At 42.3% G+C, this 13,535-nt stretch overlaps 2 protein-coding genes across 6 annotated transcripts in view; one reads left to right on the top strand and one right to left on the bottom strand.

Moving 5' to 3' along the window:
• Window positions 1-760: 760 nt before the first annotated feature.
• The window catches only part of LOC135557721 (flap endonuclease GEN homolog 1), a 12,873-nt gene continuing 98 nt past the window's right edge, over window positions 761-13,535 (bottom strand). The window contains exons 2-15 of one of the 4 annotated variants that reach the window (XM_064991262.1): window positions 13,046-13,150; window positions 8,513-8,692; window positions 8,048-8,249; window positions 7,647-7,823; window positions 7,336-7,446; window positions 7,144-7,217; window positions 5,634-5,719; window positions 5,018-5,168; window positions 4,842-4,878; window positions 4,649-4,729; window positions 4,382-4,512; window positions 4,196-4,257; window positions 3,352-3,492; window positions 761-2,749 (exon numbers count right to left, since the gene is read on the bottom strand). In XM_064991262.1, coding sequence (XP_064847334.1) covers window positions 1,215-2,749; window positions 3,352-3,492; window positions 4,196-4,257; window positions 4,382-4,512; window positions 4,649-4,729; window positions 4,842-4,878; window positions 5,018-5,168; window positions 5,634-5,719; window positions 7,144-7,217; window positions 7,336-7,446; window positions 7,647-7,823; window positions 8,048-8,249; window positions 8,513-8,673 — 2,949 coding nt within the window. In that variant the 5' untranslated portion in view covers window positions 8,674-8,692; window positions 13,046-13,150 and the 3' untranslated portion in view covers window positions 761-1,214. Of the gene's footprint in view, window positions 2,750-3,351; window positions 3,493-4,195; window positions 4,258-4,381; window positions 4,513-4,648; window positions 4,730-4,841; window positions 4,879-5,017; window positions 5,169-5,633; window positions 5,720-7,143; window positions 7,218-7,335; window positions 7,447-7,646; window positions 7,824-8,047; window positions 8,250-8,512; window positions 8,927-13,045; window positions 13,151-13,535 lie in introns of those variants that run through there. The other 3 variants (XM_064991263.1, XM_064991264.1, XM_064991261.1) reach the window with 3 other exon arrangements.
• si:dkey-119f1.1 (Structural maintenance of chromosomes protein 6-like) overlaps window positions 8,947-13,535 on the top strand; it is a 22,505-nt gene continuing 17,916 nt past the window's right edge. For both annotated transcript variants that reach the window (XR_010458250.1, XM_064991260.1), the window contains exons 1-7: window positions 8,947-9,092; window positions 9,524-9,662; window positions 11,853-11,970; window positions 12,197-12,302; window positions 12,696-12,832; window positions 13,058-13,119; window positions 13,229-13,309. Coding sequence is in view for 1 of the 2 variants with exons in the window: in XM_064991260.1 (XP_064847332.1) it covers window positions 9,537-9,662; window positions 11,853-11,970; window positions 12,197-12,302; window positions 12,696-12,832; window positions 13,058-13,119; window positions 13,229-13,309 (630 nt within the window). In the remaining variant the exon portion in view is untranslated. The remainder of the gene's footprint in view (window positions 9,093-9,523; window positions 9,663-11,852; window positions 11,971-12,196; window positions 12,303-12,695; window positions 12,833-13,057; window positions 13,120-13,228; window positions 13,310-13,535) is intronic.

Here is a 13,535-nt window from a genome sequence, read left to right as displayed (position 1 = left end):
TGGAGTATTTCTGTCTGTATAATAGAGCCCCTTTCTGGGGAACTTATTCTGATTGGCTGGGCCTGGTTCCCAAGTGGGTAGGCCTATGCCCTCCCAGGTCCACCCATGGCTGCACTCCTGCCCAGTCATTTGAAATCCATAGATTAGGGCCTGATGAATTTATTTAAATTGACTGATTTCCTTATATGAACTGTAACTCAGTAAAATCGTAGAAATGGTTGCATGTTGCGTTTATATTTTTGTTAAGTATATAACGGTGCTCATGTCGTGTCTGTGTGAGGTAGACAATGACAGATAGAAAGTGAAACCTGAAAGAAACATACTTTTTACGCAACGTGAAGCTAAATCTTCAGAGAATAACTAAGTAAATGTTTAGAAATTACTTATATTTGTCCATTAGGAGGAAGTATTATCAACAAATTAGCCTAGCCAATAAAGTCCTGCTGTCTGAAATCGATGCATGCCAATACGCACGAGCAAGGAGGATGCAGCTGTCATCAGAGCTGGGTAAAACACACTAACCTGGCAGCTCTTTCATGTCTGAATAGGTGTGTAACGGCTCACTAATGATCAAGGGGGAGCAAAACGTGCCAGGTCATAAAACCGCGCTCTACTGCTGGTGGGTCACTGACGGGCGAGAACCTTTGCGCCCCTCTGCCTGCTATAGGAAGCAACACGTCGGGAAGTTTATGTGGTTATTAGTACGGTGATGCTACTTTCATTCGCTTACAAAAGCTCGACCTTTAGGCAAACGAAGGTATAAAAGTTATTGTACCTTTATTTGGTCAATGATTGTCTCTTCCATTTGGAGAGCCTTGTTGTCCAAACTTTTACATTTTGCGCATTTGCATCAGTACCTTAGTAGTCCAATCATTACATGAGAGCTGTGGAATATTCAAAATAAATACAGAAAAACATTGAAAAGTATAGGGTTTTATAAAAATAAAACATTATCACAGAACATGAGCATTTCTACATGCCCTCTCCCTAACTGCATGAGTAAAATATTTCTCCATCTCATACTGTAAGTCCATTAAAGATATAGCAGCAGAAAACTACAATTGTGTACATAGAAGACAAAAGGAAAGGCCAATATCAAAGGTTAAAAATACACTTACTGAACAAACTAGATAAAGTTGATAGAATACTATTAAATAATATTAGGAAATAGTATTTATTTTTTCTGTCCTAACACCTCTGGTAGATCACATCACTCATTTCAGGAACTTCAGCTTCACCCTCTCTGCCAATGGCAGTGGGCTCTTGCTGCAAATCACTGAGTCATCACCATCAGACATAGTCACTGGGGAAACGGGGCTTGGAATGAACACAATGTCATCATCAACTCTAATTGGATGAACATCCTGGCACTTCTCTATGGTAGACACAGAGCTGCCTCGTATTGGTTGTTCACCCATACTGGCAGACACAGCTCTCGGCCAGAGGGGCTGGGCTGTCACTGTGTCCCAGGCTGCCTTTGTAGAGGTGCTGGGTTTGGAGGTGGGTTTCAGTGAGTAGTCTGTGAGATATTGGCACCTGTGCCTGCTTTTGGGTTTGACTTTGGCCCTGCTCTGCCCTCCTCCCCGACACTGGGTCTCTGTGTCACTGTCCTCACTCGATGAACACACTCTGGCACACACACTCTTCTTGGTTTCTTGATGTGACTTCATGTTCCTGTCATCCCGACCAGGCTGTGTGTCGCTAGGTTCAGAGTGGCTCCTTTGTGGCAGAGCGGAAGAAGATGATATGGCCTTCTTTACGAATCTGTACTTCTGTGGAGGCTTTGGTTCACCGGCACCATGTTGTTTAGCCCCTTGTGTTTGTGTTGCTGTGACTGGGCCTGTTTGTGTTGCTGTGACTGGGCCTGTTTGTGTTGCTGTGACTGGGCCTGTTTGTGTTGCTGTGACTGGGCCTGTTTGTGTTGAGTTCAATGAGATAGGTTTTGAGATGTGATGAGCAGGTTGAGGCTTATGGAGCAATGCAATGCTCTGGTCCTTTTTAACAAGTGTGGCTTTCTTGCCACACACCAGCGGCTGTTCTGATGGCTTGGAATCTTTGCTGCTTTTAATGGGTATCAGTGCCATTGGCTTGGGGCCACTGTTGTTAGAATCAATTAAATCAGGGGGTGTTGCTGACTGGGAGTTTACCTGTATGATGGTGACGTCATCATTGTCCGCCATGTTCACAGACTTGCATGTGTTTCTCATTAGGACCCTATCCCTCAGCGAACACTCTGCATAACATGGCCCTGGTACGGCCTCTGCTGCTCTGAGATCAGTAGAGGGGCCCAGTTTTGTGATCCTTTCTTCAACACTATCATTTGTGGTTTGGAGTGACTTGGGGTCAGTGGCAGTGTGAGCGCCAGCAGCCTGCGCGGGTGGGGAGGACGTGAATGACTGAGACTCCCAGTCGATGTCACTCAGGTGAAGAGCATCCATCACCACGGAAACAGACGGAGAGGAGGCCGCTGCTTCTGGAATCTTCCCAGAGAAAGACGGAGGTGACAGACGTACTTCTAAGCGGGGATGGTCTTTACCAGGATCCAGATGCTTTTTTGGAGACTCTGACTCTGGACCCTCCAGGACCAACACTGAGTTGTTACTTGTTGTAATGGTCAGTGCTGCTGCCACGGCAGAGGGTTGTTGGGTGTTGTTGTCAGCAGTGGAACTGTGCAAAGACATCTTGGCCAGGAGGTCAGAAACATCACAGTGATCCGAAGGCTTGTCTTTCTTACCCTTTGGTTTCTTCTCTGAAAATAAAATGCATAAAATATAAGAGACAAAATGGCTAGATACAAAATCCACCATAACAGTGTCTCCTCAAGTCCAAGTACCCTTGGTTGGGCCTACCCAGTCTACTGTGGGAACCCCTGCTCTACAGCTCTGAGCTACAGGGGGAGCCAGCCCCAACCTGTCTAAAGTGACAGCAGCTCCTGTGTGACAGACACCTCTGGTGCATCAAAGCCTTGATGTGAGGGAGCGGAGCTGCCATACTCTGCATGTCCAGGTGTCAGAGGCCCTATAAGAGAGACTCTGAAAAACATCGCAAAGCTCCAGGTGCCTTTGATCCACACCCTGTCTGAGCTAAGTAGTGAGCAGTCGTTGGGCCTGTTAAGTTTAGGGGCGTCCCGTTTCTCCCCAAGGACAAATTGAATACGGTTTTAAAAACGAGGTATAATTTTACCTCAATAAAGTATATCAATATGTTATTGTCAGTCAATATCAGAATGTCAATAATTTAAAATGAATTAACATTCATTGTATTTTCATATCAATAACATAAGGTTATTTAATCTGAATTAAATGTAAGCAGAATATATTATGTTCTCCAGCCATAATATGTTGACCTTACTCTTGGTCTTGTTTTCAGCCTTCTCACTGAGGTACAGCTCCACCACATGTGGGTAGGCCAGGCGGAACAGAGCCTCTTCCTCCACCGTCCTCACCTCGTCCTGGCTGTCCTCAGGGTGGTCCTCAGAAAACACATAGTGATCTGCAGGGCGGATATCATGGAGGAAACAAAATGACATTTTTTTTACAGACAAAAAAAATATGGGAAACATTTCAAACATAAAAATTTGATCCACTCTTGTGTAAAATGTATCATCTGCTGAATCACCATACAGATGCCAACCCCACCCCCCTCAAAATAATAATAATACAGATTTGGGGATGGTATTTGAATAGTTAGCTCAGGCCCATAGAGGACTGAAATATCAGCTGAAGTTGTTAGTGGGGGGGGGGGACTTTGATATGACAGTTTTCCCAGCCCGGGAGGAAGCCATTTTAGCACCTGATGGTGTTGTGGCTGTTCTGTCACCTAAACCCCCCTCTGAACCCCACCTCACAACAAGTCACTAACAGACAACATGGAGACAGGCAGAGAAGGCCAGGTTTAAAGAGACTCTGCATAGGTCAACACAAGACTATCACCCTAATCCTTACTGACGCAACTCTGATATCATAACAGGAATACTGTACATCAAACAGGTACATGGTACTAAGAGGTTTGGAAAAGTGTGATTCAGTTGGCTTGGAGAGTACAATACAAAAAAACACAGGATCTATCATAGAACAATAACAATGGGGGCAATGATGATAATATAAAGAGAAGGAACATCCCTCATTCATAAACATAACATTTTTTGAAAATGGAAGGCTTCATAGGAAGGACTGTTTCATTTGTTCAAACTGACCTGGCTTACTCCAGATGATTTCAAAGCTGGCGATTGTATTCCTTACTCTTGGCTTCCAGATACTGTTAACAAGGAGGATTTTAAAATACAATTTAACATGTATTACTGTGAAACATTTAATGCCACAGTGAGTAACTTCAATTTTTACACTCAGAAAGGTCCATTGGAGTGTGAATTGGACCGTACCGTAGAGGTTTTATCAGAGACGACGTCGTTCTTCCATGTTTTCTGTTCATCAGCTCAGTGTACGTCATCAGGACCAGAACCTTCTCACTGGTATAGTGTTTAGACCACTCCATCTTATTGTACGCAAAGTTCTGGATCACAAAAAACACAAAAAAATATATTACAAGTTATTTGACTAACAGATAAATTAGGCAATACATGATTTATTAATTGCATCTGTTAAGAATGACCACTTATTTTAATCAAAGTACATTTTTGAATGACTACCTGCATTAATAGCAGGTTCGGTTTCCTCCATTTGAAATTGTGGACAGGCTTGTCTTTGTCTACCAGAAATTCATTTATGATCTGAAATGCAAAATGTCCATATAAGGATGTCATTTCATGTCTTGGCTTGTATACTTTACACATGATATTACACAGATTCAATAACTTAAGATAATAACTGTATTTACTTTACCTCTGTAAAAGGGAATTTATCACTTGCCAGTGTTTTCCTGAAAACAAATCAACACCATATTCAGATATGTAAAGGAACAATGAATGTTTGTTCCCCCTTTCAATTAAAACCAATATTGTAATCTATGAATGTGTATATTATAGGAATGAGTGAATTTGGTGCAAACATGGTCTCACTTCCTGATGCTGGCATCTGTTGAAGAGGCCCGTCGTGTCTGCTCACAGCAGTGCCAGTGACAAGGACACTGGTAGTCATAGTCTTGAGGCTCACAGAAGTGCTTGCTGTCGCACAACACACAGCCACTGCGCTCGTGAGCCTTGGCTGACCCTGAGAGAGAAGGAGAAAGAGATAAAAGAGTATGATGAGAAAGAGAGAGAATGAAGAGAGTGTGATAGAGAAGAACATAACAGTGGTAATAGTTTGTTAGGAGAAGGTTAGTAACCGAAAAAGGAGTGACAGACCAAATCAGAGGTCAATTCAGGGTGACTGGACTGATAGGCTACAGCCCCAGATATTCATAGCAGATACCTTTGATCAACCATACAGAGACATTTAATACTGATCTCGACTAAGTACACTAACTGTAATTTGGCGCTACAATGCTGAAGACGTATTAGCAAACTAAAGCGTCTCACATGTAAGTGCCTTCAACACAGTATTTTAGTTGGTCTTGATCAACCACATGCGAGTCGCGTCATCCCGGTAAACCCCTCCCCACCCTCCCTCCTGATTTACACTTCTTATCAGGACAAGGGGCTAAATTGAGTTTGACGGAGGGCAAAAGTAACTCACCAGGATGGCGACACAAATGGCAGTGAGGGACCTTCTTTAGGACCCACTCTGGCGCAACCACGCCCTCCTCCCTCCACTGGCTGAATCTGTCATGGAAGAGGAGACAGTACAGGATAGGCATAGACTGTTATATCATATACAGTGGGGCCAAAAAGTATTTAGTCAGCCACCAATTGTGCAAGTTCTCCCACTTAAAAAGATGAGAGAGGCCTGTAATTTTCATGATAGGTACACTTCAACTATGACCGACAAAATGAGGGAAGAAAATCCAGAAAATCACATTGTAGGATTTTTAATGAATTTATTTGCAAATTATGGTGGAAAAATAAGTATTTGGTCAATAACAAAAGTTTATCTGAATACTTTGTTATATACCCCTGGTTGGCAATGACAGAGGTGAAACATTTTCTGTAAGTCTTCACAAGGTTTTCACACACTGTTGCTGGTATTTTGGCCCATTCCTCCATGCAGATCTCCTCTAGAGCAGTGATGTTTTGGGGCTGTTGCTGGGCAACACAGACTTTCAACTCCCTCCAAAGATTTTCTATGGGGTTGAGATCTGGAGACTGGCTAGGCCACTCCAGGACCTTGTAATGCTTCTTCTCTGCAGGCCATTCACTTGGTCCCCCCCATGTGGTTCTGGGATTTTTGCTCACCGTTCTTGTGATCATTTTGACCCCACGGGGTGAGATCTTGCGTGGAGCACCAGATCGAGGGAGATTATCAGTGGTCTTGTATGTCTTCCATTTCCTAATAATTGCTCTCACAGTTGATTTCTTCAAACCAAGCTGCTTACCTATTGCAGATTTAGTCTTCCCAGCCTGGTGCAGGTCTACAATTTTGTTTCTGGTGTCCTTTGACAGCTCTTTGGTCTTGGCCATAGTGGAGTTTGGAGTGTGACTGTTTGAGGTTGTGGACAGGTGTCTTTTATACTGATAACAACTTCAAACAGGTGCCATTAATACAGGTAACGAGTGGAGGACAGAGCCTCTTAAAGAAGAAGTTACAGGTCTGTGAGAGCCAGAAATCTTGCTTGTTTGTAGGTGACCAAATACTTATTTTCCACCATAATTTGCAAATAAATTCATTAAAAATCCTACAATGTGATTTTCTGGATTTTTTCTCTCATTTTGTCTGTCATAGTTGTAGTGTACCTATGATGAAAATTACAGGCCTCTCATCTTTTTAAGTGGGAGAACTTGCACAATTGGTGGCTGACTAAATACTTTTTTGCCCCACTGTACATGTTTGCATAAGACCTCATCATCACCATTCTGTATTGTCGCCTCATATAAAACATTTGATCTCAAATCCAAAATGCTAAAGTATTGAACCAAAATAAAATTTATAGCTTCACTGTCCAAATAAATACATATGGGAGTGTACATGTTTGCATAAGACCTAGTTAAAACTACAGACTGTTTATGTTTCTCTATTTGTCTCTCCACTTTTTAATCAGTGTGCTGGAGAGTGAAAGAAAAAGGAATGTTTTATATTTTTAGTTTCTTACCTTTGTAAAAGTGTTTGTCCTTTCAATGTCTGTATGAGTTTCAGAGCTTGCTCTTTTCCAACTCCTGGTATACCCTTGTGGTAAGAAAACAAAACATGTCATAGTAACAAAAACAAAAAAGTAATTTTGTATATTTGCGTGTTTTCACCCCTAGAAGTCGATCTAGACATTAGCAGTCCCCCTCCACTATACCTTAGGAATATAATCACAGCCCAGAAGGATGGCCAGACCCACAAGTGTCTCCCTGGCTAGCTGCAGCTCTGTCTCCACCCTAGAAGTCCTGTAACAATCCACCTGTGGATCCTACAACAGCGGGAATGATACAGCAGGGATTATTTTCTTGAGCATTCAGACAGAAACCTACAAGTACAGCATTTAGAGATTGGATGCGTCCACTAGAGGTCCATTAACTAAAATCAGAAGTTTGAATACTTCTCTCTTCAATGTCACACCCCTTACAAATGAGATGTAACATACCTCATTTAAATAAACAAACGCATTACCTTGGTGTTCATGTTGAAGTTTCTGTAGACTGTCTGCGCTCCGTAGAGAAAAGCGTCCCCATCGTTGGTGATGCAGCCGTCCACCAGGCCCTGGGCATCCAGAAAGGCACACATGGCCTCGGCCTCCCCTGCCGCTGTCACCCAGGGGACACCCAGACAGTCCAGCATCTCTGCACACTGGAGGGAAGAGAGAGATGGGTAGTGGGTGCACACAGATTATCTCTTAAAAACACATGCATAATACTTACTTATGCCTCTCTACACATGTTGTATGGATACGAAGCTACAAACACAGCCACTTAGAAAGACACACACACACAGCTTTAATTCAATGAGGGTGATAAATGCCACTACTTCTCAACAACTGCATCTGACTGATGCACATCATCCCAGCCACCCACCTCTCTCAGCACAGCATTGAAGCGACCCCTGTTGGTGGTTTTTGTAGTTTGTTTTTTAGGGGCTGACTTGTCGAACCTCCCAAATCTCATGTCTGTCCTCTTGCTCATGGTCTCTGCTTTGAGTTTGGGAGCCTCTCCCTCCATGACAAAAACTAGCTTTACCCCCATCAGTGTGAGAGAGGAAACTCTAGAAAACAGATTTCTGAAAGAGAGTAATAATATCCATAATTCTCATTACAGAGAGTTGTTGTTCCTCTGCATAAAAGGGATTTAATTTTGAAACAACAGACCATTAGTAAGTTGCCCGATTGATGTATCGTGCACATATATAGTGCAAATTAGTAATAAGTTCGGCTGTTTCAGATACATAATGTGAAATAGGATCAGGTTTGAATGCCTATGCCTCAGTGTCAGAGTTGAATAAAATAAAAAACATGTGCATTTGGCAATCTCTACACATATTACCGGAGGTGAGGTTTGGTGACTTTCCCCATCATTGCTTGGACGTGCTGGGCCTCGCAGACCCACAGGCTAAGGTCCACGGCCAGGGTCTTTCCGGTGAGGCTGTACAACGGCACCGACTCCCGAACCGGCCCTAGAATAGACCACAGGTCGTGCACACCCATCGCGCAAATCGTTGTTTACCTTTTTATAAGTAAAAAGTAAAAAAATTATACATGTGCAGTATTTCACAAGAAATGCACCTTGTTGATCACTTAGTTCTGTAATTTAGCAGCACTTCCCGCTAAAACAACACGTTTCCGAATCCAACCTCCTTACTTCCGGCGGTAGTGTCAGCGAATGAACACGCGAGACGACATCGATGGCGCAGCGCGCTGCTGTCCATTTTTTTGACGTTGCGCGCGGAATCCAGTGAACAGCTGAGTGGATAGCGTCACTTTACATACAAGCTGTATGTCTTTCGATATCGAGCTACCTCCAAAATTCGCCGATAAGCATTGCATAGCTAGCTACCAAAGTCACTTTTGTGGATATGTTTATTTAAAAACTTTGCCTGCTAATTTACCGACAGAGGTCTTCACAGGTAAGAATTTATTTGTTAGGAAACGTTAGCTAGTTAACGTTACCGGGTTGATAGTTGGCTAGCTAATTCATAGAGAATGATAGAGGCCTCTAGTGGCCAAAATGCCATTTTAGTATTTGGGCAGCGCCTCCACCATTTTAATGTTGTCAACCGGGTGGGACTTCCAACTTCATTGGCTGATCCCTCCTGGTAACCCTTTTGGGGTCATGTCCAATCAGGTTCATCAGGAGGGTTCAGCCAATCGTGAAGAATACAATAATCTACTTTAATCTCACAAACACAAAGATGAGTCCTCTATCTATCTCTATGAGCTAATATTAGTAATTTAATAGCTAGCTAAGTGTAGCTAACGTTAGCTAGTTAGCAAAGAAGTTTTAGCTAGTTAACTGTTATTTTTCTAACGATGGTTTTCTAATGTCTGTGTTATACAGGGTGTCTAAGAAGATGTCTAAGAGGAAGAGCAACTCAATTGGAGAGAGCCCACACAAGAGAGTCAGACCCACAGAGGTTCATGATGAAGATAATGAAGTGGGTCCCAGCCAACCCCCTGTGCCACTAGGATCGCATACGGTATCTAAGTTCGCTACTGTACATTTAATTGATTTGAGACCCTTATAAGAGTAGACTGGAGTTGTCACTGTCAGTCGAGGGTTGTGTTCCTGTGCGGTAGTCCAGATTGCTATACCTTCATACAGTGCCGTTCCTGTACCAAAACAAGGGGCGCTATTTCTTTCCTAATGTAAAAAAATAATAAAATAACCTAACAAATTTAGGCAGCAGGGATCTTGACCGTTTCAGCTGTAACCAAGAAACTTGACCTTGCCATCGAGCCACTTAGCTAACAAGTTAGCAAACTAAATGCATAGCTGCAGCCCTGATCTGGATAATTTATTTGGCACATCTTAGTTAACTTATAGTTTTTTATTTAACCTTTATTTAACTTTATTAGTTATAAGCAGTGGCGTTGCACGGTGCCCCAAACTAAAATACCACGGTACAGTGCATTCGGAAAGTATTTAGACCCCTTGACTTTTTCCACATTTGTTACGTTACAGCCTTATTCTAAAATGGATTACAAGTATTGTTTTTCTCATCAGTCTACACAATACCTCATACCCCATAATGACAAAGCAAGAGCAGGTTTTTAGAAATGTATGTTTAAAAAAAAAAAAGGAAATATACATTTACATGAGTATTTAGAACCTTTACTCAGTACTTTGTTGAAGCACCTTTTGGCAGCGATTGCAGCCTTGAGTCTTCTTGGGTAGGACGCTGCAAGCTTGGCACACCTGTATTTAGGGAGTTTCTTCCATTCTTCTCTGCAGATCCTCTCAAGCTCTGTCAGTTTGGATGGGGAGCGTCGCCGCAAAGCTATTTTCAGGTCTCCAGAGATGTTCGTTTGGGTTCAAGTCTGGACTCCGGCTGGGCCATTCAAGGACATTCAGAGACTTGTCCCGAATCTACTCCTGTGTTGTTTTGGCTGTGTGCTTAGGGTAGTTTCTCCTGTTGGAAGGTGAACCTTCGCCCCAGTCTGAGGTCCTGAGCACTGTCAGATTTCCATCAAGGATCTCTCAGTACTTTGCTCCGTTCATCTTTGCCTCGATCTTGACTAGTCTCCCAGTCCCTGCCGCTGAAAAACATTCCCACAGCATGATGCTTCCACCACCATGCTTCACCATAGGGATGGAGCCAGGTTTCCTCCAGATGTGACGTTTGGCACTCAGGCCAAAGAGTTCAATCTTGGTTTCATCAGACCAGTGAATCTTGTTTGTCATGGTCAGAAAGTCCTAGGTGCCTTTTGGCAAACTCTAAAGCTGGCTTTCATATGCCTTTTACTGGAGCTCTCTCATAGTGACCAGCGGGTTCTTGGTCACCTCCCTGACCAAGGCCCTTCTCCCCTGTTTGCTCAGTTTTGACAGGTGGCCAGCTCTATGAAGAGTCTTGTTGGTTCCAAAATTCTTCCATTTAAGAATGATGGTCACTGTGTTCTTGGGGACCTTCAATGCTGCAGAAATGTTTTGGTACCTTTCCTCAGATCTGTGCCTTGACACAATCCTGTCTCAGAGCTCTATGGACAATTCCTTTGACCTCATCATTTGATTTCTGCTCTGACATGCACAGTCAACTGTGAGACCTTATATAGACAGGTGTTAGCCTTTCCAAATCATGTCCAACCATTTGGAATTTACCACAGGTAGACTCCAATCAAGTTGTAGAAACATCTCAAGGATGATCAATGGAAACAGGATGCACCTGAGCTCAATTTCCAGTCTCATAGCAAGGGTTCTGAATACTTATGAAAATAAGGTATTTCTGGGTATTATTTAAAAAAAAAAGTGCAATAATTACAGAAAACTGTTTTCGCTTTTTCATTATGGGGTATTGTGTGTAGATTGAGGAATTGTTTTAATTTAATCCCTTTTAGAATAGGGCTGTAACGTAACAAAATGTTTAAAAAGGGGGAGGGGTCTGAATACTTTCCGAATGCACTGTATATACTGTATACTGCCCAAGCCTAGTTGTAATTTATTGTTGTGATTTGAAATATGTCAGGCAAATTAAGCCTATTTCATTCTCAATTTGCCTGACATATTTCAGTCACAACAGCAGGAGTGACAACACAGACAGTCTACAGAATCTGCTATTATATCTTTTATTAAAAGGGAAATAATCAATGACCTGATGTAACTGAAACACTACTGTGCCTCCATATTAAAACATTATTATTTACTGTTACATCTTTGCTTTGTCTTGTTGCAGACTGTTGGAGAGGTGGGCATAGTGGAGAGCATCTCCCTGAAGAACTTTATGTGCCACTCTCTGCTGGGGCCATTTGCGTTTGGGTCCAATGTCAACTTTGTCGTCGGCAACAATGGAAGTGAGTTCCACTTCTTCTTCCTGACTCTTACATTTTTTTTATTAAAAATAATGTTTTTTTACTCTCAAGATGGTTTAATTGTTGACTGATTATAGATTGTTTGTATAGTATCTCCACCTGTTACTCTTATCGCATGTTTTTTTTTCAGTATTGATCCAATGATGATGCTCTAAGATTTCAGTGCTGTGGTTCTGTGTCTGATATTGTGTTTCTAAACGACGGACAGGTGGAAAGAGTGCTGTCCTCACAGCTCTTATGGTGGGGCTGGGAGGGAAAGCTACAACCACAAACAGAGGGTCCTCCCTGAAGGGATTTGTGAAAGAAGGAGAGAGGTACTCGTGTTCCCTGATTGTATTTACACACTCCCTTGTCTTTGGGGACTATTTCTGCCTTGAAAGACTGGTTCCAGATGTCTGTTGGAAGCATGGTCACTTACCTCGGGCAGTAAACCTTTGTAAATGGAGATTAGTGTTAACATACATCTGGCATCCTTGCAAGAGTAACTATTATTTCCCTTAGGAATTTCCATTCAATAAAACGTGTCGCAAGAGATTCAAGAGTTTGTGACAAACCGTAAATGTCAGTGGCTACAGACTTCCCGCTCCCTAATGTGTTAACTATGCCATCTGCCCCTTTTTTAATAATGCATGTGAAAGTGCCCAGTTTATCCTACTGTCATATTTGAGTAATATTGCAACCCTGTTTGTGTCCCTCTGCTCTCCCAGTTCAGCTGACGTCTCCATAACACTGCGTAACAAGGGCAGGGATGCCTACAAGCCAGAAGTGTTCGGCCAGGCTATCATAGTAGACCTGAAGATAACCCGTGAGGGCATGAGGACCTACAAGCTCAAGAGCAAAGCAGGTAATTAATGTAATAAGAATGTATGGAATAACACTCTGTAAATGGGCCCTTCATTCAAACACACCTATGGATCTGAGATATGTGCCTGACACTTTAGTGCAAAACACCCTTTAAAATCAATCTACATAGTTTATTTTGGATCTTAACACTAGGCTATATTTCAAAAAGTGATTCACTGAGCAGTAGATGCAGTATGAGCACATAAGAATGTACTTTGTCTTGCAGGTCATCTTGTGTCTGCGAAGAAGGATGAACTTTTGGCCATTCTGGATCACTTTAACATCCAGGTACTTCAACTTCTGTTGACCACCTGCAAGACTGTATGAAAAGATTGGAAACACTGTTGCTGTGATAAATAACTATTGATTTATTTTGTATAATCATTATTTTACAAAGGTGGATAACCCTGTATCTATGCTAACTCAAGAGATGAGCAAGCACTTTCTGCACTCCAAAGGAGAAGGGGATAAGTACAGAGTCAGTTTGATATACTTGAATATTTTCATTTATGAAATTCTGTATTTGGGGAGGACATGGTGTAAATTAAGGTAACAGCTTGCATCTTGCCAGCCTTGGTTGCAGGTATCAAATCTCTGTAATGTCTTATTTCTGCATTCTCAGGAAGTGGTTAAATGTCAGTCTGGTTTTCATTGTCAAATAGCATGAGGGTGAAAGAGCTCAATGTAGGCCTACCTTTTAGGAT

This window comes from Oncorhynchus masou, chromosome 16 (assembly GCF_036934945.1).
Source record: "Oncorhynchus masou masou isolate Uvic2021 chromosome 16, UVic_Omas_1.1, whole genome shotgun sequence".
NCBI lineage: Eukaryota > Metazoa > Chordata > Actinopteri > Salmoniformes > Salmonidae > Oncorhynchus > Oncorhynchus masou.
The sequence above is the reverse complement of the archived record's forward strand: the minus strand, read 5'-3'. Positions and strand labels throughout refer to the sequence as shown.